We start from the raw sequence: 24,762 nt of genomic DNA on the forward strand, positions 1-24,762 counted from the left end.
CTTGTGCATTGGCAACGACGAATGCAGCAGTCGCTGGAACAATGGGCTGTACGAGATATACGACGACATGACATAGTTCAGCGAATCAAGAGACGGCGACTATGCTGTCTAGGTCAGGTTGTCCGGATGGATGTGAGAACACTCTAGCTCTGAAAGTATTCGATTCAGTACTCGCTCGGTATCTCGAATTGGCTTGGATCAGATAAAAAGAAGTTATAGGTCATTGTGGAGAAATATAGGTATACAGAACCAGTAGAAATTCGTATTGACTGTTTTTCCGAGAAATAACTCACAACAAATTCGAAAAATGTGGTTTTGAAAAGTTTTAAGATAAACTGATGGAGCTGATTAAACAGAGTGGATACTCTTCAGAAGGTTGTAGCTCTAAACCTATTTCAGACATCGATTTACAATTTTGGTATAATTTTATTAAAGGTATAACCTAGCGAAACATGAAAAAATATATTTTTTGTAATTTCACACTAGGTCTGATCCTTAGTAATTAGTCTCATAAAATACCTAACTTTCTATACGAGTTATTCTGCTGAAAGTCCATCGGGATAGGCATAACTCATTACATAAGTGCTTAGGGTTCCACAACCCAAACAAATGTCTGACTTATTGACGGATATAAACAATATTAAGACAACCTAAATCACATATTAATATAGCGGAGGGACTTATTTATATTCCTGCTAATACATAGACTGATTTCAAGGTGACAAGCGCATTTCGCATTAAATACGGCAGAGACGTAGAACTGAAAGCTATGGATCGATTTCATATATGAACACGGAACTTAAAATCAAATTATTTCTGAGGTTATCGTTGTTGAGGTCGGACTTTAGTATCTTAAAATTTTTGCATATCAAATCTACATGAAATTGATCAAGTGTTTCATGATATATGAAATTTTACCCAAAAGAAAACTACTCATAAGCAAAAATCAATTTTTCTTTTCATCAGAAGAGTATATCATCTACCGCACCTTCGAACTCCGTAAGTTGCCAGTGTTATTCCATAGAGTAAACGCACTTTTTATTAATTATTTCAGAAATACGTTTATACATTCAAATAATCGGATAGGCGCCAGTTCAGGAAGGTGGGAAGAGTAACCTTGGCGCTCCTTATTATTTGCCTGCTTCCACACATTTATAAATAACTACATATGAGTATGTATGGGTATGAGACTGCCTATGCATATGTAATGGCTATGAGTAAGTGCATTTTAAGGGGGAGTTGAACTTCCACAAAACAACAGCAACAACAAGCGCTTGACAACAACAGCAGCAGTATGAGACAACAAGCAGAGTGAAAATGGCTGTGTATGGTAGTTGCTGCAGTGTTAATGGTGGTACTTAGCAACCGGGCGGTTGGTTGCTTGAAAATTTCATGGATAATGGATATTAACTTCAGTACGAAAATAGCTGCAGCACTACTCGTGTATAATGGCAGCAGCCAAAGCAGGAAAAACAGCAACAACAACAATAAGAATAACAACGTTGGCATGGTATTAACATGCGACAATGAGACATTGTGCAGTGATCGATGCGAAAGCGGTGGAATGGCTATTTTTAAATTGATGAATTACAGTTGGCGTGTGAATAAGTGTGGCTGCGTGAGTGTTGGGGTGTATGTATGTAGGTGCGTAGATTTATATATATACTATATATATTATTTGTAATTATATATATATATATAACTATTATAGAGTTGATTTAGAGGCAGCCAAAAAACCAAAAAAAGCGCATATGCGGGAAATTTTCTGCGGATGATTCTGAACAACTTCAACCAAGATAATATGGATCTAAAATCGGTTACGAGCTCTTAACTTTTTAATTGAAGGCATTTTACCAGAAAAAATGTATAATCGGTTGTATGGAAGATATCTGTTATATTTGTTCGATTTTCTTTATATTATTAGAGGAGAGTTATAGTATTAGAGGACAATTCTGTAAGATTACGTGCTCTTAGCCTTTTATTAAAAAGCAAGATACCTGGAAATAGAAAATCTGAATGATCGGTTGTATGAGAGATACATACATATGTGATATAGTTGTCCGATGTGATCGGTTTCCACTAACGATCAATATAATATCAAAATGCAACTATGTATTCAATTTTATTCAGTTTATTTCAAAAGCTGATGAAGAAATTTTTATAACCCTAGAAGATTAACTTCGCCTTAAGGAGTTACATGGGTTTACGGTTTTCAAAAAACCGAGTTTTTATACACCCTATAGAATATATACAACACCTATAGAATATTGTCCTAAATTTTCAAGTTGAGAACCTTGAACCGTTGAAAACTTGAGCGCTCGAGGCTAGCTATTCTTAGTAGCCCGTCTTTAAAATGGTTTTTCTCGAAACTGTGTTTTTGAAGTCAGTTGGCAAGATTTCTAGAGAACTACTCAACCGATATTCATTAAATTATGAAATTTTATGCAGGTCTTTGAGATACAATTCTTAAAGACTTGGACGAAAATTTTCTGCCAAAAATTAAATTTTCAGTACATTTTTCCCTTCGTCCAAGTTCTAAGTTAAGGTTTTAACCTTTCTCCTGTGAGAATTTTTTTTGTTAACAGTGTAGCTTTGTAACAATAAAAAATTCTAATAAAATATTTCATTTGTACATGAGAATTTCTTATTGAAAAGGGCTGGTTTTTACAAGAGGTCACCCATATAAACCCCTTAAAAATCTATGACTTTAAACCGGTTTTTGAGCCAAAGTTTCTTAGGCAAAGTGTTTCAGAATAACCATAATTCCATGAATATGCGTTTTTATTGAAAAAAAAAAATTGACCCGCTCTAATATACATACATATATGACACATAAAAGTCCCCCCGGCTAGTTTATGGAAATTGCGAATTTCCTTGCATTTAGTTAAATATTGAATTAATACAAAATAAAGCGCTCAAATTACATTAGTGCAAAATAAGCTGGCGCCATGTCTTGCATTGCGGGCAGCTTTTGGTGCTTTACTTACACGTCGCTTCCGCCTTTAAGCGCCGCCGGCGTACGCATCGATTCTCACGTAATATAATCTGCCCGCGTGCGTACACACTAGATTTACGCTAGGTAACTAGCCACCACGTTCATTTCTATGGTTGCTAATTGCATAATCAGCACACCGCGCGATAGTAGCTAGCTCACCGCCACCACCCACCAGCAAACATTCGAATGTCGCACCACAAACGCTTAACCTTTTCAATGTTTAACTTTTCGTTCAACGCGACTTGGTGCGAAATTATGCGTTCGGTTTGTGTTATGTATACATATTTGTACAGCTTTTAAAAATTAACGCTGTTGAATTTAATGCTAAGTGCTTTCACGTTGAAAGTTTATGCTCCAATCGAAATGCCGTTTCCAAGCAATGTTCAATACACTTAATAAATTAAAATGTTCAACACGCGCCATGCCGACTAGTTATCCATAAAAATAAATGTGTGATAAAAAATAAGAAAATGAAAAAACCGAATGATTGTGTGCATATAGTAGCTGCTGGTGTAGCGGCAACGCTGCGCGCTTGCGCTGTCGACAAGTGTGTGCGGGGTTAATAGCCGCTAATTATTTCTGTCACTATGTGTCATCTCGCAACTATGCAATGCGGTTGACACATTTGTATTTGCATACGCACAAATGTATGTATGTATGTATATATGCGTGCATCTTCGCATTTTTGTATGCGTAGCTTCGACAATCTTCTAATTTTATGACTATTTAATAAAAATTTTTACAATGTAAGAAAATTTCGCTGAACAAATGACTTTTTCTTATGGAATTTTTTCATACTATTGATATGGAATCAACGGAAGTTTTAAAAATTTAAGATTTAAACGAAGCATGTGTTGATATAGTGATTTTCTAACAGAAAATGTTGCCTTAACATAATCATTATACTCTCGCAACAAAGTTGCTAAGGAGAGTATTATAGTTTTGTTCACATAACGGTTGTTTGTAAGTCCTAAAACTAAAAGAGTCAGATATAGGGTTATATATACCAAAGTGATCAGGGTGACGAGTAGAGTTGAAATCCGGATGTCTGTCTGTCCGTCTGTCCGTCCGTCCGTGCAAGCTGTAACTTGAGTAAAAATTGAGATATCATGATGAAACTTGGTACACGTATTCCTTGGTTCCATAAGAAGGTTAAGTTCGAAGATGGGCAAAATCGGCCAACTGCCACGCCCACAAAATGGCGGAAACCGAAAACCTATAAAGTGTCATAACTAAGCCATAAATAAAGATATTAAAGTGAAATTTGACACAAAGGATCGTATTAGGGAGGGGCATATTTGGACGTAAAGTGTTTTGGAAAAATGGGCGTGGCCCCGCCCCTACTAAGTTTTTTGTACATATCTCGGAAACTACTATAGCTATGTCAACCAAACTCTATGGAGTCGTTTCCTTCAGGCATTTCCATATACAGTTCAAAAATGGAAGAAATCGAATAATAACCACGCCCACCTCCCATACAAAGGTTATGTTGAAAATCACTAAAAGTGCGTTAACCGACTAACAAAAAACGTCAGAAACACTAAATTTTACGGAAGAAATGGCAGAAGGAAGCTACACCCAGGCTTTTTTTAAAAATTGAAAATGGGCGTGGCGTCGCCCACTTATGGACCAAAAACCATATCTCGGGAACTACTCCACCGATTTCAATGAAATTCGGTATGTAACATTTTCTTAACACCCTGGTGACATGTACAAAATATGGGTGAAATCGGTTAAGAACCACGCCTTTTTTCAATATAACGCTATTTTGAATTCCATCTGATGCCTTCTCTGTATAATATACACATTAGGAACCAATGATGATAGCGGAATAAAACTTTACACAAATACGGTATTTGAAAAATATGTAAATGACTGATAATGAAATTTCGATTATCACTTTATCATGCGAGAGTATAAAATGTTCAGTGACACCCGAACTTAGCCCTTCCTTACTTGTTTTTAAAATAAAATCCATTTTAATCGGTCAGCTTGTATAGCAGCTATATGCTATAGTCATCCGACTCGAACAATATATTCGGAGATTGTAAGCTTCCCTTGGGCATCAATCATACAAGGAGTTGAGTTCTATCGGTCAGTTTGTATGGCACCTACTATGTGTTATAGTTGTTCGATCCGAACAATTTCTTCATAAATTGTTGTGTAGCCTCAAACAATAATCTGTTCTGAATTTCGTTAAGATATCTTGTCAATGAAAAGAATTTTTCATATAAGGATTTGAGTTCTATTGGTCAGTTTATACGGCAGCTACATGTTATAGTTGTTCGATCTGAACACTTTCTTCGGAAATTGTAGCGATGCTTGAGATAATAATCTGTGCTGAATTTGGTTAGGATAACTTATCAATTAAAAGGGTTTTCCATATAAGGACTTGAGTTTTATTGGTCAGTTTGTATGACAGCTACATATATGCTATAGTTGCTCCATCCGAACAATTTCTTCCTAAATTATAGCAATGCCTAAGATAAATTTTTAAAATTTTCACCAAATTTTTTAAAGATAGCTCGTCAAGTAAAAAAGTTTTCCAAACAAGGACTTGATTTTTATCAATCAGTTTGTATGGCAGATATATGATATAGTGGTCCGATATCGACGCTTCTGAAAAACAAGCAACAGCTTGGTGAGAAAAGAACAAGTGAAAAATTTCAGAACGATATCTCAAAAACTGAGAGACTAGTTCACGTATATACAGACAGAATGAGGAATAGACGGGACATGGCTAATCGGCTCGTCATGCTGATCATTTATACATATATTTTTTAGGATCTTCGACGTTTCGAACATCGTTACAACCGTAATAAACCCTGTTGAGAGTATTAAGAAACAATTTACCCTCTATTTGATGCCTTTTTTAGCGTTGTGCATCAATGTATAGTTTTTAGAATCATAAGCCGCTAGCTCTTATGTATTTGAGACCTAGTACATACATATGTACAAGTATAACCATATCATACCTCATATCTTATAATCAAATTTTTAGTTTTCAAAAAAGTTTTTTACAACTAAAACGGAGATACAGACAAAACTCTCTGAAAACATGCTTACAAAATATTTACAAAGCGTTTGGTTTGTGTGTCGAGTGTGCAAATAACCTATATATACACCATATGTATGTACGTGATATTCAATGTTTATCTAAATGAATTTTTCTTTTTTTTTTCAAAGTGTAGCATTGACGTCAATCAAGTATGAGGGACAATATCTGTAAATATTTTTGCTCAAAGCGTTAATGACAGCTTTATTTCATTCACCAAAGCAGATAATTCAATAAAGCATAAAAAATAAATAACTATTGGATTATTCAGTTTAAAAAATGCACCGAAGAATGAATATATTGACGTACGATGCCGTAACGTGCAAAATATTTGCGATATTTAAGTTAATTGTAAACACAAACAAAGCAGGCCAGAAGAAGAAAGCGAAATTTAGAAAAATATATATTTATATATTAATATATAAATTCTATTGCTAAAGTTTTGAGAGGGAGTGAAAGGAGAATACGTTTTTAACAAGGATATAATAGGCGTTTGCGGTTTTTTAAACTATTCACAAAGGATCCATAAAATAGTGAAGAAATGTGGACATTTTAAATGCTGTGGTTTTGTAGCGGAAGAATTTAATCGTTTCGAATTTGTAATAATACTACATCGAAGCTAAAAAAAAACACTTCACAGGTGCATTTCTTATACCAAAAAAGTAGAAAAGCAACTTTATATTGATTTTGAATAGTCAGTTTGCATGGCAACCATATGCTTTAGTAGTCCGATCGAAATAAGTCGTTAGGAGATTATAGCGTTGGCTTGGGCAATAATCTATGCTAAATCTCGTCTAGATATGCTGTCAAACAAAAAAGTTTTCAATACCAGAACTTGATTTTGACCGATCATTTTGTATGACAGCTATATGCTATAGTGGTCCAATCTGAACAATTCGTTCTGAGATTGTAGCGTTGACTTTTTCAATAATATATACTAAATTTCATAAAGATATCTTGTCGAATAAAAAATGTTTCTATATAAGAACTTAATTTTTCTCGATAATTTTGTATGGCAACGATATCTTACAGTACCCCGATATCGGCGATTCCGACAAATGAGCAGCTTCTATGGGAGAAATGGACATGTGCAAAATTTCAGAGTGATATCTCAAAAACTAAGCGACTAGTTCACGTACATAGAGACGGACATGTCTATATCGACCCAACTCGACAAGCTGAAACGTCGCAGATTTAGAAGCAGGAAGGTGTGTAAAGTTTTCACATATTCGCCATATGACGAACGACTCGACGATCGCGAAATTCTTCAGCTTGCCGACTAAGATCGTTATTGTGGCCATGATTATGGCTCTTTGTGATTGCGTCGGTTGCGTAGCGCATGTTGGCAATAAGCCAACTACGTTCATACTTACATTCATACATACATACTTACATACATACATACATACATTCGATATATACATACATATATATGTATATATATCGTTGAACATCAGTAAGTATGGGTGTGTTCGTTTGACGTACGTGTGCTTGTGTGCGATTTAAGTGTGGCTTGTGTACTTGTTAATACGAACACGCGCAAGCTTTGCTTTTTTCACAATCTATTTTTATTTTCGCCGCTGCTTAACCGAATGCAACAAGATGTAGGCAAACACCGAATTGTTAATACTGATGACGATGAACAGACACACATATAAATGCATACACACACATACACACATATGTATAATGTTACAGAGTCGTACTTTGTTGCATGCGACAAGTTGTTGGGAGACGGCGAGTGGGTAAACGACCAGCCATTGCGCAGCGAAGTCAAATTTAAAGCGCAAGAAATAATAATAATAAAAAAGAAGGATTGCTTCAACAAAAGCGTGGCCCACTTGCATTGCAGACAGCCACTACGGCATTCGCTACACAACATAAACAAACATAGACAGCCACCAGCCGGCAATACGAGCCACAAAGCTATCGCCACAGCCGAGACCGGCATAAGCGGGCAACCGGGCAACAGCAGCATTGTCGGCATGTGCAACAACAGCAGCACCGACCGGCAACCGATCGGCGGCATGAGTCGCGCAAACTCAAATGCATTCATGTATGTTTGCCTTGTGTGTATGCATGTAATACATATGTATGTATTTCTGCATATATGCATAACTTTGCTAAATATGTATACATATGTACATATGTATATACGCAAACATTAACTTCAATAGCCGGCGATTTCACAGCCGTATTGTTGCTGCTGTTTTAATATGCATTTACATGCATACATACATACATGCACATGTCTATTCATATATATTCCTGCTCTCTTCATTTTTTTTCTTAGCTACTGACTGCCTCCGAGTTCTTCAATTCAATTACTTGGCCAACCGAGTTTTTCTTTCAGACAGCAATCAAAGCGTCTGCTGGAAGACATTTATGTGAAGAAATCTACGGCTGTTGTTCGGACTTTAATTTACGAGTGAGAGCGTGTTGCGCTCATAAAAATATGAATAGACCAGTCGGAGTCAGTATGTATGGGGGTATGTGCTGTTAATAACGGTTTTTGCAATAAAAGGTTAGTCAAGGTAAATTTGAAGTGTAGCTGATTAAAGTGGAAAGCCAAGTTCACTTGCGGTCGGATTTTGTTTAAGTAAGATCAGTTTAAATTTGAAAGACTTTATGCTTTTCTTTAATATTAGGTTTAAATAAACGTCTCTAGCTTAGGAAGTCTTATATACATATTCGTAAAGTTCATTTTCATTGTTAGTTCTAGTTTTAGGCTTCCTGACCACTGCAGGTCATGTTGATGACAACATCTGATAAGTAAGTTACCAGTTTTCGAGAGAAATGTTCTGCGGAAGACTTATGGTCCTTTGCGCATTGGCAACGACGTATACCCCAGTCCATGGAATGATGTGCTGTGCGAGATATACGACGACATTGACATAGTTCAGTGACTTGAGAGACAGCGCCTGTCGTCCGAATGGGGATATTCAACGCGGTTTACGCCGGGGAAGCAGAGGAAGATCTCCACTCCGTTGGAAAGACCAGGTATAGAAGGACCTGGCTACATTTGGAATCTACAATTGGCGCCAAACAGCGAAAAGAAGAAACGACTGGAGCGCTGTTGTTAATTTGGTTATAAGCGCGTAGCGGTGCCTACCCCAATAAAGAAGAGGAAGGCCATTGCAGCGTCTGGCAGAAATAAAGGTAGCAGTAGATCAACTGCTCCGGAGCGTAGCATCCTGGATAGTGGTGACTATTCATTTCGATAATAGGGTAGCGATATTAACATTCAGTTGAGGTTGTCTAGAAACCTTCTTTATGATTAGACTGGCTTGGGTGCCTGACCAAAGCGGTATTTGCAAGAAACTGTAAGGCTGATGTGCTTGCTAGGACAGGTACCTTACGCAATAACTGCGGAATGACTTCTTGCGGTTCACTACTGAACCTGTGGGGCATCAGCCAAAATCGGCAAGCGCTGATCGACTATCATCAGGTCAAAAGGTCTTTCAAGAGGATTGGTGCTCTTAATTTAAGACATCTAGGTGAAATAGCGGAACTAGAAGTAAAATACCTAAGCAGAATTATTCGTTCGCAACGTGTTTGTTGGTAGCAAAACCGACCCAAACAAACACGTTCGGGGCGTGTTTGTCGATAGCAGATATCCAACTACAGAAGTTTTTCGTTTGGCAGCACAATGACTGTACATAATAGTCTAAGTCAAAGCAATACTGAGGATTCAGCCACTTTCTAATCCAACGAAAGTTCCTTTGCTCTAATTGCAAAGGAAAAGTGCACTTTTCGATCCAATAACAAGGGATATAAGCTTCGTATCCGAACATACTTATCCTCTTCCGTGATAAGAGAAGAGAATTTTGATCATAGTTTTGACTTTGCTAACAGGGTACACTGACCGTTGGATGTAAATATTCGTCTCTGCTAAGATTTTGTCTCGGTAGTGGTTAAGCTTACCGTTCCAGTATTTAGTCCATTAACAATAGGACTTACCATTTATAGAATGAACATAAGAACCGGATCTCAAATGCAAGGGCTGAGCACTATTAATTTTTTTGGTTGTCTCATCTAAGACTGTAGAAATAAGTGCGGATTTCCCTACGACAAAATATTATACTTCACACAGATCCATAAAGGGGGGATTTTCTACTAATACTCAAGCCAACTAGCTAAACTCGAAGATATTTGTACTTAGGTAATTTAAACTCCCGAATATTTAATTAACTATCCACAACTGTATAGACTTTCGATCTAAGCAAATAATATTAGTTTCATCAATTATACACGAAAAATAAGAAATTTGGTTGGTTGACTCACCTATCAGTCTCTGTTTCTGCGTTCGGTTGTGTTTGCTGTGATGGCTGTTGCTGTTGTTGTGGTGGTAGCTGTTGCAATTGTTGTGGTACTTGCTGCTGCTGTTGTTGTTGTTGTGCCGGCGGAGTTGCCTGTTGAACCGGTGCCGGCTCTTCGACTGTATTCACAGTTGCAACATTATTGCTGTTATTGTTATTGTTAGTATTGGCACTAGCATTGTTCATATTATTAGCACTATGAATTTGTTGCTGTTGCTGCAACTGCAATGTTTCGTTTTGCATATTCGCGATTGTTGTTGGATTGGTTATTTGGACATTGTCAAGCGTTACTGGTTGTTGTTGTTGTTGTTGCTGCTGTTCATGATGTGCCTGTATGGTGGCCGCAAGAACCTTAGGATCAGCAATAGTCGGCGGCGCACTTTGTTGCATTTGTTGTGGCAGCTGCTGATGTTGTTGCTGTTGCTGACCGCCAGACTGTTGCTGCAATTCATAGTTTGTCAATTGAGTTACGATGGGCATCGTTTGACCAGCTGGAGCGGATTGTTGGTGTTGATACTGTGGTGGATGTGTTTGTTGTTGCTGCTGTTGCTGCGACTGTGGCTGCGCTTGTGACTGGAACTGGAATTGTTGTGGTTGTGTGGCTGCGCCATCGATTTGCGATGTCGGTGCGGAAGCCGATTGATTTTGTTGTTGCTGTTGTTGCTGTTGCTGCTGCTGCTGTTGCAATGATTGCTGTTGCTGAAGTTGCATATTCATGGCGTCGTTGCCCATCATTTGCGGAGGAGAAGGCTGGTGTTGTTGTTGTTGCGGTTGTTGATGATGCTGTTGCTGCTGCTGCTGCTGTTGTTGCTGTGTAACAGCGGGTTGGAAGTTTTGTTGCTGCTGTTGACTGTAGTTGCCACTTTGCTGTTGTGCTACATAGGCTGTTGGCATGGACTGTTGCTGCGGATTTTCAACCTGTTGCATGCTAACAGCACCGTTATTGTTGTCACACATAACAACACTGCCGTTTTGAAACTGCAAATTGCTAGGAAGCGTCTGCGGCTGTTGTTGTTGCGGCTGTTGCTGTTGTGCCTGTGGTGGCACATAAACCGTACCAGCTTCTTCGGAAGCGGCAATCGCTTCCTCCTGTTTCTTTAGTTGCTGCAACGATTGTTGCAATTGCTGTGCGACAACTGTTGCATAATCCATGGGCAATGTTTGCCCGTGAACGACATCCTGAGTGGCTCCACCGACGCCTGTATTATTGGCATTCGCATTATCAGCATATACTTGTTGTGACTGTTGCTGTTGTGGTTGCTGCTGCTGCTGCTGTTGCTGTTGCGTATGTCCCTGCTGTATGCCGGCTGATTCGGACATAAAGTGTTGCATGCCATGTACTACTGTAGCCGGTGCGGTGGCAATACCAGATGGTGCAGACATTTGTTGATGCATCTGTTGAGCTGGTGAGCTGACGCTTCCATCACCTTCACCAAAGTTCCAGTTGTCATCATTCGCAGTATTGGCAACAGTACCGCCCCCAGTAGTAAGTTGCAAACTATTTCCAACGCCATCCACATGATTTTCGAGTAATTGTGCGGCGCCCGTGCCAATTATCATACTTTGTGTAGTCTTTGCCGGTTCGCTGCTGCCGCCGCTACCCGATTCGGAGGAAACAGTCTTTTCATTATTGTTGCCACCGCCGCCCTCCTTACCGCCGGTGCCTACAGTTGAGTGATCGAGATAGTCCATGCACATCCAACGTCCACGGCGGAACGGCTCAGTCGACTCGATCTTAACCACCTTGAAACGTTCGCTACGATGCTGCGTCTCCTTGATGTCGTCCTTCTTCTTACTGCCGCCTGGTGTGACAGCAGCGCTCACCACATTTATAATGTTGTCCGAAACATTGACCTGTACATTTTGTATGGTCTGTCCGAGCGATGGGCCAATGGGATCTACAACAACGAGACCATACTGTGAACTGGTCGGTATCACCGGTGCTGTAGTGCTCAACGCGTTATTGGAGAAATACACCTCCTCTTTGGAGAATGTATCTTCTGACATTGAAGGTGTCTCATTTTCGAGATCGGTAACACGACTATGAGATTCATCTGTATGGGATTCATCCAAGTCGTCAGCCGACTCATCGCCATTATCGGAATTCACCTTGGGATGTCCCACAGTAACGGAAGTAATCTGAAAAGATGAGGTCGTCTTTGGTTTTTTGCTTGGCTGTGAAGCGGCAGTATGGTGCTGATTGCCGCCAGCGCCATTTACACCACCACCACCTCCATGGCCATGACTGTGATGACTGCGGCTTGTATTGGTGCTGGCCGAACTACTGCCACCACCATTGTTGTTTGGCGATGTGACTTTCGTCGATGTCGAAGCCGTAGTGGCTGTTGACTGTGGTGCAACCGATGTGCTCGAGCTGGTACTGTTTGTAGTCACATTCGAGTGAATGCTACTAGTGCTGGTCGCATTTGAAAGATTCGTATTGGATGAATTAACGACCGAACCAGAACCACTGCTGCCGCCATTATTACCACCACTGACAGAGGCGTTGAGACGCAAACTCTCACTGGTACGACGATGCACTGCACTACTACCACCCGTTGAAGGTGAATGGTGATGATGATTCATGCTGCTGTTCACATTATGATGGTGCAGCGACGAATGATGGGCGCTCTGGGGATGATGGTGATGATGACGTTTCTCCGACGAGTTGGTGACTTTCGCACCACCACCACTACTGCCACCGGTATTTGCATTTGATAGCGATGTCATTTTAGTCAATGGCGGCTTCTTAATCGCTGTGGTACCGGCGGCACGTATGGGAGCGTGAGACTGTATTGTGTTGCGGCGCTGTGCTGCTATGGTGCTACTCTTGAACATATCAGAGAATTGATGATGATCCATTATGGTAAGTGAATGGCCTTGCTCGGGATGCACTTGATTTGTATGATGCTGATGCTGATTGCGGAGGTTGTGATTGTGCGAATGATGATTGGTGTTGGGTGCAACAACGGTTTGGGTGTCTTCGGGCGATGATGCGGAATTATTCTCTTGTGGCGGTGTTGTAGGCGATGCGAGTGCAGAGGGAGGTGGCTGATCTTGCTGTGGCGACTGCGGCTGTTGTTGCTGCTGCTGCCCTTGCTGCTGATGTTGCGATTGCTGACCGGAATCTTCCGTGGCGGTCTGATTCTCGGCCATAATCGGGTTTTTCAAGGTGCGCAATGTCTTTAGCAGATAATCCAGGACGAATGATTTTATTGCAAAGTAACCGTATCCAAATTTATAAATCTTGTCGATTTTGTATTAAGTTTAAGGTATAGTTTCGATTATATACGGCTGGCTTAGTGTAATTTGCTTCAAGTTTTGTTTTTTTGTTTAATTTACCTATTTGCACTTAAGCTTACGACTTAATTACTACTAAATTCTATGCGTTATTTATGTGTATTTATTTGTTTGAAGTTATTTTAAATCGATTGCTTCTGCAAGTATGCAAAACACACATTCACTGTTGCTAGGCTCTAATTCTTCGTTTGCTATTTTATTTGCCGCTGCTTGTCACAGCTTTAAATTTGTTGTACACTGTTAAATTTACATTAACCAACTGGACTGATTCGTACACAGCGCTTTTGCGAATTTCACAAATGGTTGCTTTTTGTGATTTTCCTAATAGTTTGTGGGTTTTTTGTTTGTGTTGCTGTTGCTTTATATGTATTTGCAATTGTTGTCAGTTTTATTAGTGTCGCTGATGAGGTCGCGCTCAGCGGTAACTGCTTTAAGAATAGAAATTTAAATTAAATTTAATTGAATTTGATCATCAGTACAAGTACATTGCATTTCATAGAAATAGATCAGCTCAAAAACAGCGAAGTAGTAACGACGTATACATATATACGATATGGTATATTTTTATACCCAAGATATGGAAGGGTATATTAAGTTAGTCACGAAGTGTGTAACACGCAGCAGGTAACATCGGAGGCGCTGTTAAGTATTTATATATAAAAGATCAGCTGTTAAATGACGAGCCACGTCCGTCTGTCTTTATATCCGCGAACTAGTCCAACAGTTTTTTAGTTATTGAGCTGAAATTTTGCACACTTTCGTTCCCCTCCAAAAAGCTACTTATTTCTCGGAACCGCCGATATTGGACAACTATAGCATATATGTATGTAGCTGCCATACAAAATTAACGACAGGAATCAAGTCCTTGTATAGAAAACTTTTTCGTTTGACGAGTTATCGGCACGAAATTTGGTATAGATTATTATTTAAATCAAAAATATAATTTCCGAAGAAATTGTTCAGATCGGATCATTATAGCATATATGTAGTTGCCAAAATAACTGAACGATTGAAATCAAGTGCAAGTATGGAAAAGCTCTTCATTTTACGAGATATCTTCACGAAATTTGGCGTGGATTATTGTCTAAGACAATAGTGTAATCTCCGAAGAAATTGTTTGGATCCTTGAATCGGATCACTATAGCATATAGCTCTCATACTAACGGAACGATTGGGATCAAATGCTTATATGGAAAACTTTTTCATTTGACGAGTTATCAGTTTTTTCTTGTTCTTAATAATCTAGCTTGGAAATTCTTGACACCGGCATTTTTTCAAATGCGCATATTCTTCAAAGATCTAAACTCGGTTTAACCTACGAAATATTAATGAAATAATACATATTTGTCAAAGCATTAACTCCTCATAATCACCACCTAATATGGGTCGAAATTATTTCTCAGTAAGTGTTTGTGAGAGTTCTACTAGCTTATTTGCTCTTTGCCTAAAACGCGAAAAAACCCCCAACTGCCTCCAATTTCAATGACACTTGACCTATGACTGTGAAACGCAGTTTCCGACTGAATTTGTGTCTATTCATTTATAGGTTACTGTAGTATAACAGAGAGATTTGGTTAGCTGACGTACGTCGTAAGGTTGACAAAGGCGCTGAGCTCAAAATGGCTATTAAAACGACTACGATTTCAGCGTCTAAAGTACCGACCTGCGTTTGTTTGCGTTTTAGTTTGATGGCGATATAGAAGCGGTTACAACTCGTGTCGAGTTCGGCGCTGTTGTCGACGTACACTATAACCGCGACGTTGACAGTGACAGTGGCTGTTGCCGCTAATATTGTTGTAACGCTCGTTTTACTGCTAGTAGTGTAAATTTTGATTTTATTATTATTATTATTGTTTTGTTCATTGTTGCAGACTTTTACAATACTTTTGGGGCTACCACTATTGGGTTTGTCGTTGTCCACATGAAAACCAACGGCGACGTTAGCTATGTGACGACGATGCATAGTGTGCAACAACGGACATGGAGAACAGTCATGTGGCATAGCACGGCGCTGCCACAAGCATTGCTGTTATGTAGACACAATTACTGGACCGGTATAGCAATGAAAATTTTATATATGTAAGTTGAGCACTTAATTTCATATTTTTGTATTTTTTTTATATACAGCTCAGTTGAACTCATGGTTTACACTTTTAACAGTCACTCACACACATCTACCATTAAGTGTAGCACTCTCACCTTGATCACGACGCTCTTGCACTAGTCGACTTTGCTTATTCTATTCTTGTTATTTTCAACATTTTCACAAATATTTTCTTTTAATTTTAAATTACTACAAATTTGCATACTTATAAATTATTCATAACCAAGCAATTTAACTTATGCTATTTTTATTATTTTTAATTTATTTTTATTTATTTTTTTTTTTGTATTTCAAGCAGTAGAACACATTCGTTAGTTGATTTGTTTTTCTTTTCAAAACATCGCGGTTTACGCGTGAGCAAAGCACCTCCGAAATTTACGCACTTCACTCTTCGCACTGTAGGGTTGTGGAAGATAACTTAACGAAAAAAAATATAAACTAAAAGCAAAATTCAAAAAATTTTAGAAATTTTTTGCTTTTGAACTAAACATCTGTACTTTAAGCTGCTGTGTTTTAGCATTTTATCACGAACTGAAGAAATAAATTGTTGATTTATTTTTCTCAAGTATTGAATTTGTTAAATTTTTAAGGTTGATTGTTGTTGTTGATTAGAATATTAATCTTTTAGCTAATTATTCCATCACACGTTTTTTTCACACAGAGGATTCAGTTTCCGCTGAAATTATTCCTGGAAAGAAACAGAGCAGAGAATAAAGCGTAGATCAGTCAAACAGTTTCTTAAATAATCATTTTGTATTGATCAAAGCGACATATTAGTTAAATTTTCATGCGATTCTGATTCGGCAATTTTATGTATTTGCATACATATGTGACTATGTGTGCGTGTGCTGCGCTGCGCTGTCATTGTCATTGTTGTTGTTTTCAACTGCGTAGTTTGAATTTTCTTAGCTAATACTACACATATTTTAAATAACGCCTCGTCGCAAGATTCGCCGCGTCTTATGTCCATCAATAATACCTAAGCAAATATATCGGTTATGTTTGCACGCTTCGCTAAAAATATGCTATTTGATGCGAGATACTCATTTCTGGTTTCATTGTGGTTTGCACTTAACTACTTGGTGTGCAAATCTGTTATAAACATACATACATACATACATACTTGTGTACATATATATGTACATACACTGCGTTTCATCATGTTAGCACACTACAGGTTTAAATAGTTTTGGTTAATTTCTGACAAAATTAAAGGAGCTAAAATTCTCAAATTTTCTAGTTGTAATCAAATTTCGTGTGCCTAAATGTTGCGAAGGTTGGAAAGGATTACGGTGATTTAGTTTTATCAAAAACACAAGGCTAGGAGTGGTACAAAGCCTTCAAAGACGGTCGAAAGATCGTTGAAGGCATGCCTCGTTCTGGACGACCTTCGACCTCTTCAACTGAGAAAATATTAAAAAAAATTAAGGATGGTGCTTGAAAATCGTCGGTTCAGTGTTAGAGAGATGGCAATAGAGCTCGACAGTCCGTTCAAATGATTTTTGTGTATATTTTGAGTAATAAATGCGTTCTTGCTCGACTCGCCTCGATAAAGCTGAATTCTTTTCAAAAAGAGTCCCATAAACAGGTTTCTTTGGACATGCGTGACCGTGCGAATTCCAATCCCACATTCATGAAGAGCATTATAACCGCCGATGAGACATGGGATTATGAGTTTGACATGCAAATAAGTCTACAATCATCAGAATGGAACCCGTTTTCAGTTGATCGAAGAGAAAAAACAAAATTCGCTGAAGGAACTAAAGGCCATCCCATAAAAAGTGTGTTTGAGTGTTTGAGATTTTTTTTATTGAAAATTAAGGTTTTTTTTTTTTAATTTGTAAATTTAAAAAGAAAAAATTAATATTTTACATTTAGAAAATAGTGTTTTTGGAACATTAGAAAGTTTATACCAAATTTCGTAAAAGAAATATATTGTTGTACACAAAAAAAAAAAAAATAATAAATAAAACCACCCACAAACTGTGTTATTTTTCATATAAATTTTGAGTTTATGTGAATTTTTCAGGAAGGGGCATTCCTTACTTTTTCCGACCTCAAGTTCGACCGTAAATTATTTTGTACTTAATCTTTGTTATGTCATTCTTCATTGCCGATGGGTTTCATCCTACTATGATTTTTTTCCAAAATTATGTACCTTGGGTCTAATGGTCCAAGCTGATGACACAAAAATAAGGGACACATTTCGCCCAAAAAGCACAGCACATAGCATAAACCATATATTCTTATCGCATATTTTCTTCACCAGTGATTGTTCATACAATAAAAATTATAAATTCAGAAAACAATTAAGTAGCTGAGAGTTAATAATAAAGAAATCAGTAGCAATTTTTTTATGTTGATTAAGGTGTGCTAACCTGGTGACGCGCAGTGTATGTATGCATATGTATGTTTGCTATTGTCGCGTTTTTTGCTGTTTGTTCTGTTTGATTTTTTCGCATCTTTAACTTATATTAATTACAATTTTTTTGTTTCTGTTTCGCGAAGTGTTTGATTTCATTGAAGCAAAAGCGTTTACTCATATCGCATACTGACAAAAGGAGAGTTGCCTTTTGGCGATAATTTTTATGTTTTTTCAACAAATTGAGAAACAAAATAAACTCAAATTGTGGATCATAAAATGAAGGTAATCTCTTACGCTAAAATAAACTTAAGAGACGGAATCTTTCGGAATCTATCCATCAACTCCAGTTTTAGGTTATCTGATTACTGCCACGTCTTGCTATGTTATTTATCTCTGGCATCGAGTTACTATATGATTAGAGTGTTTTAGGTGCCTGGCCGCACATTGCAGAAAACTGCAGGAATGATGAGCTTGCTAGATTAGGTACCACAATCTCACTGGATATATTGCTGGTGAATGTGAACGGGTAAGGGCTCCTTCAGCTTATTCAAGTTATTCACTACTGTATTTTTGAGCCTCAGACCAGCTGACCAAGCGTTGGTAAGCTACTAACCATAGTACAGTTAAGCTTCTTCCGGCCCAAGGTAAATTCTAAGCAGTCAAATGAATCCTTCGGCCTCAGCAAAGACCATCATTCAATGGTTGATTAGTGCGGTAAGATTGAACATTTTACCGGATCTCTGTTACTTAAGCTGTTTGGAAGAAGATGAGATATAAATATCTCAACATTTTCCTTTCTGATGTCCCGTCTTTGATAGATCAAGAATAAAAACCCTTGAATCTCCTATTTTTAGATATCTAGTGATATAGCGGAAATAGAAAAACAACATCTAACCAGATTTGTGATCGGTTCAGGGCGCTTTGTCAATATTTGATATCCAGCAGAAGGAGCTATTATCTGGCTTCACAACTGACTAGACACAGTACTCTTAGTGTAATCCCCCGCCAGCTTGGGTGATCAGCCATCCAACCTAACCTCACTCTTCGATTTATTGAAACGAAGAAAAATTCAAGGGAAATCCACATTACTGTTATTGCCTTACTCGAAAAAAGTAACAAAGATCTCATTAATACAATATATACATACATACTATGATTAAAAAATAAGACTTTTTAATTTAAATTTGGGTCGATTGATCAATGCGTGAATAACATAAAGGAATTGGTGCTTGAGAATCGGCGATCAACAGCCAAAGGTCTTACTGGTATCGATGGAATATGGGAAGAATCAGTGAATAAGAAAAATCGAAAACGTGATTGTTGCCAAAAACACTCTTTTTTCGAAAAACAGCGTCCCGTTAACGTCTATGAAACAAAACTTTCCGACTACCAGAATGTCATGGAACGTTTCATTACTAGTCATGATTCTTGGATATATGCTTACCACCCGGAAGGAGATGATCAATCGGCCGTATATCGTGGGAAAGGTGAGCCGAAGTCGAAAAACCACCTCGAAATCAAGGTTTTTTAGATTATCGCGGTGTGGTGCACTCCGAATCCCTTCCGACCGAACAAACTGTCAACAAGGAATACTATTTGAGTGTTATGCGTCGTTTGCGCGAAGCTATTCGTAAAACGAGGCCGATTATGGTCCGATAACTCTTGGTTTTTGCACCACGGTAATGCACCGTCGCACACTGCATTGATTCTTCGTGAGTTTTTCGCCAAATTTTCCAGCAATATCGTGCCGCAACCACCGTATTCGCCTGATTTAGCTCCGTTGACTGCTGGCTATTCAGGAACCTCAAAGGAACGCTTCGGAGAAAAGTTTAAGAACCAATGGAGGACATTAAACGTGAAGCGCTACGCGCATTGAAGGCCATTCTGGAAATTGGCTTTAACAACTGTTTCGAGAATTGGAAAAACGTGCCCACAAGTGTATTGAGACCAAGAGGGATTACATTGAGAGGGAAAACAAAGATTTTGAAGAATAAATTAAGAATTTTAAAATTCCGAACAAAGTCTTCCTATTTTTTGCTCATGGTAGTATATATGTATGTATGTATGTTATTTCACACCCAATTGAAAATAAATAATGTGAGACCATCTCGGTATGATAAGTTATCAAACTTTGCGGAAATTATGAAGCTTCTTCCCCTATCTACAAAGCGAAAGTTTAAACTTTGTACTGAGTACAAATAATTTTAGATAAGATGAATATCTATGCCCTGACCGGTATCCGAGACTGTCCGAAAGTCTGTCTAACTGCATATAGGCGAAATAATCCCTCTTGGATCCTTGGATCTGAAATTTTTCACACGTCTTTTCTCTCCTAGATGCTGCTCATTTACCTGATATACCAGCTCTCACCGAAATTGGACCAGTAAAGAATAAAGCTGTCATACAAACTGTCGGGTCAAAACCAAGTTTTTTTATGGGAATTTTTTTATTTGAGTTCAGTCGATTTTTTTTTTTTATTAATTTCTCAAAAAAAAAAATGCATTTTGACATTGCAACCAATGAAGACGAGGGATCATATGAACAAATATGGGTAGGGTACATTGTATACAAAACTACAAGTGAAATAATAATGTAAAAGAATAAGAGCAATCAAGCAGCGCGCTACATTAACGCGACCAAAAAGAGATACCAGCGAAGAAAGGAAGAACGGAAAGTGTGTGAAAGAAGTAGAAAAAATCGACGACTTGAAGAAATGGGAGGCGTACAGTAGTAATGCAGCAGTTTGTTTTTCACAACCGATAAAGCGAAAAAATCGATAGAAAGCAAAAGAAAAAGTTTGCAGTTTCCTGTTGCTGTTGCGGCATATACATGCATACAATAACAACACTCATGCAGAGGATGTGGGGGCACAGCGAAGTGGGGTGTGGTGGTATAAACGACATGTTGTATGGAGTTTGCCATTCGCGGTGGAACAGCTATTCTTAGGTGGCAAGTAACGAGCTGTAAGATAAAGGTGGTGGTGGTGTTGTTTAAGAGTTGTTGTTGTTAGCTGTGGTGTGGCTTTACAGCTGCAGTTGTTTATTCACGAGTGTAAGTGTGTGTGTGTGCATCAATATATGAATGTCGTGTTGGCAAGTGATGGGCAATGAGCAATAATTGCTGTCTGTACAAATTGGCATTCTTCACGGTTACTAAATCGACGAACACTATTATAAGAGTGGCGGATAAAAACAGCTGTGGAAGCAGAGAAGGCGTTGGGTTGTTAAAAATACTCGCATAAATGTATGCAATTCTTTCGCAGTGATAAAAACGCACGAGCAAATAAATAGCGAAACATTTAGTGACTGACAAACAAACTACGGTTAGAATTGCATACATATGTACGTTAAAGTGAATACGTTAATGTACTATAGTATGTGTATACCCTGTTAGTAGGGTGGCTAAAATTCTCAGAATTTCTTTATCGCTTATAAAATTGGCTTCAGTCTAATATACTAATAATACCCAATAGTATAAAGAATTGGAGGATGGAGCCATGTGTAGAAGTTCACGCAAGTGAGTGCCATTTACATACTTGGGAGTGGCCAGAAACGATTCTTTTAAATATGGCTCAAGTAGCTCATGACTTCCTGTCTTAAACCAATTATCCTCTGGGTAGGCAAAAAAAAACATCCGTTTTAAGACGAGCTAAAGTGGGGCGAAACATTCCTTATCAGGGCTGTGGGCTGGGGCTGGGTTTGGGACCCGCCACGTAAAAACACCCAAAATGAAAAGAAGAAAACAGCCTGCCGTTATAAACTCGGCTATGACCGCGGAAGCGGCTTCAAAAATCTATTTTTTTTTATCTTTTTCAATTCTATACTATCTCTTCACTTAAAAATTTAATCGCATTTTTCTCGAAACTGTGTTTTCAAAGCAGGTTGTCAAGAATTCTTGCGAACTACTCAATCAATTTTATAGTTATTCCAGATATTATTTACAAGTTCTTGAAGGAAAGATTTTTACTTCAATTACAACTACTTAAAAACAATCGTCGAGAAATTTTCACTAAAATTACATTTTTTAACAAAATACAATTTTCACTTTTTTTCCTTCGTTCAACACCTATTTTGTGGTCTTAATTAAAGCATGTATTACTTTCTTTTTACTTCAGATGATACTGTAAGAAGTTTCTCAGAACGCAGGTATCTTTTTGACAACGGCCTGCCGGAAATGTCAATGCAATGGCCGAATTTTGAATATTTTGCTTTGAAAATTTTACAATATCTATGTAAAATATGTATCTTTGGAATAATAAAACATCGAATAAAATATTTAATTTCTTATATGAAAGAATAAATGTTGAAAGTAAGCCCTTTTTTCGTTCGAGGAAACCCATATAACCCCTTAAGATCCTCTGAAGTGTAATTTTGTTTTTAAGAGATAACGAATTTTTTGTCTAGTCAGCTTTTTGTCAAAACTCAAAAGTATCACTTAGTTCAAAATATTGGAAATAAGCCCTATTTTGTTCGATGAAACCCATATAACCACTTAAGTCCATGTGAACTGCAGGTTTTGTAGGAAATAACGAATTTTTTGGGAAGCCACCATTTTGTCAAAAATCAAAAGTTTTAATAGTCCTTCGATCATTATCTGTATTCAACAACTTTGGTAATATATTTTTTTAGTTTTTGGAATTGAGATAATTTTAAGCAGAAATATCTTTCTCAACGTCAGACGCCTTTTTTTGAGAGAGCCTACGAAATCAAGGGAATGCAAATTTTTCAAACGAATCACCGATTATTAAAGTACTTTAAATTATGGAAAACTAAATTATTATTTTTTATTTATTAATTAAAAGGCCTCTTCGAACATAAAAATGACCTATGTGTATGCCTTTCTCCTGACTTAATTCCATGAAAAAAACGTGCCACCCTAATGTATTCATATTAGTAACGTATGTGGTAACTGCAACTTCGGAAATGAGTCACTTGAAAACAATTGTCTTTTTTGCTTTTGTTTTTTTATTTTATTTTTATGTTGTGTTTGCGTTGATTATGCACTTTTTGACAAATATAAAATCAATTGTGATTATGTCTGTATTTTGTCACGAATGTTATTGAGTGCAATGGCCATGAAAAAATTAAGAGAAATAAAGAAGTCAACAGAGGAGATGTAGAATAACAAATGTTTTTCGAAAATTAAGAAAGGTAGCCAATCAACTTTTTTTTTGGTTTTATTAGAAGCGTGTGTGTAAATAAAGAAAATTAGATTAATGAAAGCGATAGAAAGCAAAACGAAATGATATCAGTACGCAGCTGCCTGAGAATAAAAATATATATGTATGTATGTACATACATACATACATATCTAAACGGGAACTAAGCGTAGTATTTTGCATGTTTTTAGCTACTGGGAGGCTATTATTTAAAAAAAAATTGGATCGGTATACGAAATATACACAGGTATGTAACCAAATAACTAAAGCAACATGAAAGCGGCATAGTGCGACGATGAATAAGCGGTGCTAAACAGAATGGTAAATAATAATAGAGTAAATGTTTGAAAAAGAAAACTTAGTAAGCAAAAACCATATAATAAAGAGAGTGGAAACCGATATAAGAGAAGAAAGTAGAATAGAGGAATGATAATGCTATGCGTACACATCTACATACATAAATACAAATAAAAGAAATTCTTTGAGTGCTATATGTACATAGTTTGTACATAGTATATCAACGCAGCGGGCACAAAAAAAAAAAATTGTCGAAAATGTTTGAGCGTAAGGCAGGCCTTCCAGCTGGCTCCTTCATGCCGACGTGACGTTTGGAGCGTACCGCATAACGTCGGCGTTTGTCGGAAACTGATGTTTGGCAAACGCTTTCTTTCCAGCTGATATACTCGGACAAATACAGCAAACAGTTCTCACGCGTCGCGTAGCTCTCGCAATCGTATGCGTCGTGAACAAGCGCTTGCTGTTGTCAAGCGATGGTGTGCGGCTGGTAGCGAGGGAATACGATCAAAATAATTTTAAAATTTTATATACTTCATACATATGTATGTATGAATATTATTTTGCACTATGTGCCATTTAACATTTATGCTGCGCGGCGGCAGCGCAGCCAGTGCCGTGTGTAGTTGACGCTATGAACGCCGACAGCCACCACCTTGCCGTCAAAAACATATGTATTTATTTCAAAAACTGAATGCATGCTGCCCCACCGCAGCTCCCACACTTGATTTTTAGATATGTATGTATGTATGTATTGTACATATGTATGTATGTTTCGCTTGCAAACATTTTTAGCTGTCACACGTTTCTAGCGAATGTGCAGACATAAACATTGCAAAAATAATAAATTCATAGTGTACGTGAAGTTGTATAGTTCGCACTACAAGTACGTTGTTGTTGTTTTTGCTCTCGCATTTTTCTTTTTTCAATACATTCGATATTCAGTGGTAGTAGTTCTTCCTTATTTATTCATTTATATTTTTTTTGTGTGGCAAACTAATACGAGAATGGCAACAAAAATAAATAAATAAATGCGAAAACGTCAATGTAAATGACATACAGACATACATACATCATTAATGCCAACATAAATTAAACTTGTAAATATTTCTAAACGCATCAAATTTCTAAACAAATGTAAATTATGTGCCTATTTCTGCTATATATATGTA

The 24,762-nt window shown here is 37.6% G+C and overlaps 2 protein-coding genes and 1 long non-coding RNA gene across 5 annotated transcripts in view; 1 reads left to right on the forward strand and 2 right to left on the reverse strand.

Moving 5' to 3' along the window:
• LOC120768200 (protein bunched, class 2/F/G isoform) overlaps positions 1 to 13,544 on the reverse strand; it is a 220,412-nt gene extending 206,868 nt beyond the window's left edge. The window contains exon 1 of the mRNA XM_040094772.1: positions 10,335 to 13,544. Coding sequence (XP_039950706.1) covers positions 10,335 to 13,525 — 3,191 coding nt within the window. The 5' untranslated portion in view covers positions 13,526 to 13,544. The remainder of the gene's footprint in view (positions 1 to 10,334) is intronic.
• A 25-nt stretch (positions 13,545 to 13,569) lies between these two features.
• On the reverse strand, positions 13,570 to 15,692 carry LOC120768202. The gene is made up of 2 exons (XM_040094774.1): positions 15,333 to 15,692; positions 13,570 to 14,094 (listed from the first exon to the last, which is right to left on the reverse strand). Exons 1-2 carry the CDS (start codon positions 15,669 to 15,671, stop codon positions 13,963 to 13,965), a joined length of 471 nt encoding a protein of 156 aa, XP_039950708.1. The 5' UTR covers positions 15,672 to 15,692; the 3' UTR covers positions 13,570 to 13,962.
• Positions 15,373 to 22,328, forward strand: LOC120768203. Of its 3 annotated transcripts, none has more exons than XR_005704739.1 (3): positions 15,373 to 15,465; positions 15,541 to 15,748; positions 22,253 to 22,328. It is a non-coding gene; the product is annotated as an uncharacterized LOC120768203 (long non-coding RNA). The 3 variants fall into 3 exon arrangements; XR_005704738.1 differs by lacking the exon at positions 22,253 to 22,328 and adding an exon at positions 17,014 to 17,138; XR_005704737.1 differs by lacking the exon at positions 22,253 to 22,328 and adding an exon at positions 16,072 to 16,163.
• Positions 22,329 to 24,762: the final 2,434 nt, after the last annotated feature.

The sequence above is a fragment of the Bactrocera tryoni genome, chromosome 2 (assembly GCF_016617805.1).
Source record: "Bactrocera tryoni isolate S06 chromosome 2, CSIRO_BtryS06_freeze2, whole genome shotgun sequence".
NCBI classification, from domain to species: Eukaryota; Metazoa; Arthropoda; class Insecta; order Diptera; family Tephritidae; genus Bactrocera; species Bactrocera tryoni.

Excerpts from the sequence above, each read along its gene's own strand:
- LOC120768202 (XM_040094774.1), bottom strand. The coding sequence starts at position 15,671 with ATGCCACATGACTGTTCTCCATGTCCGTTGTTGCACACTATGCATCGT. Across the intron at positions 14,095-15,332 it reads TAAAACGCAAACAAACGCAG|TTACCGCTGAGCGCGACCTC; the intron begins GTCGGTACTTTA and ends TTCTTAAAGCAG.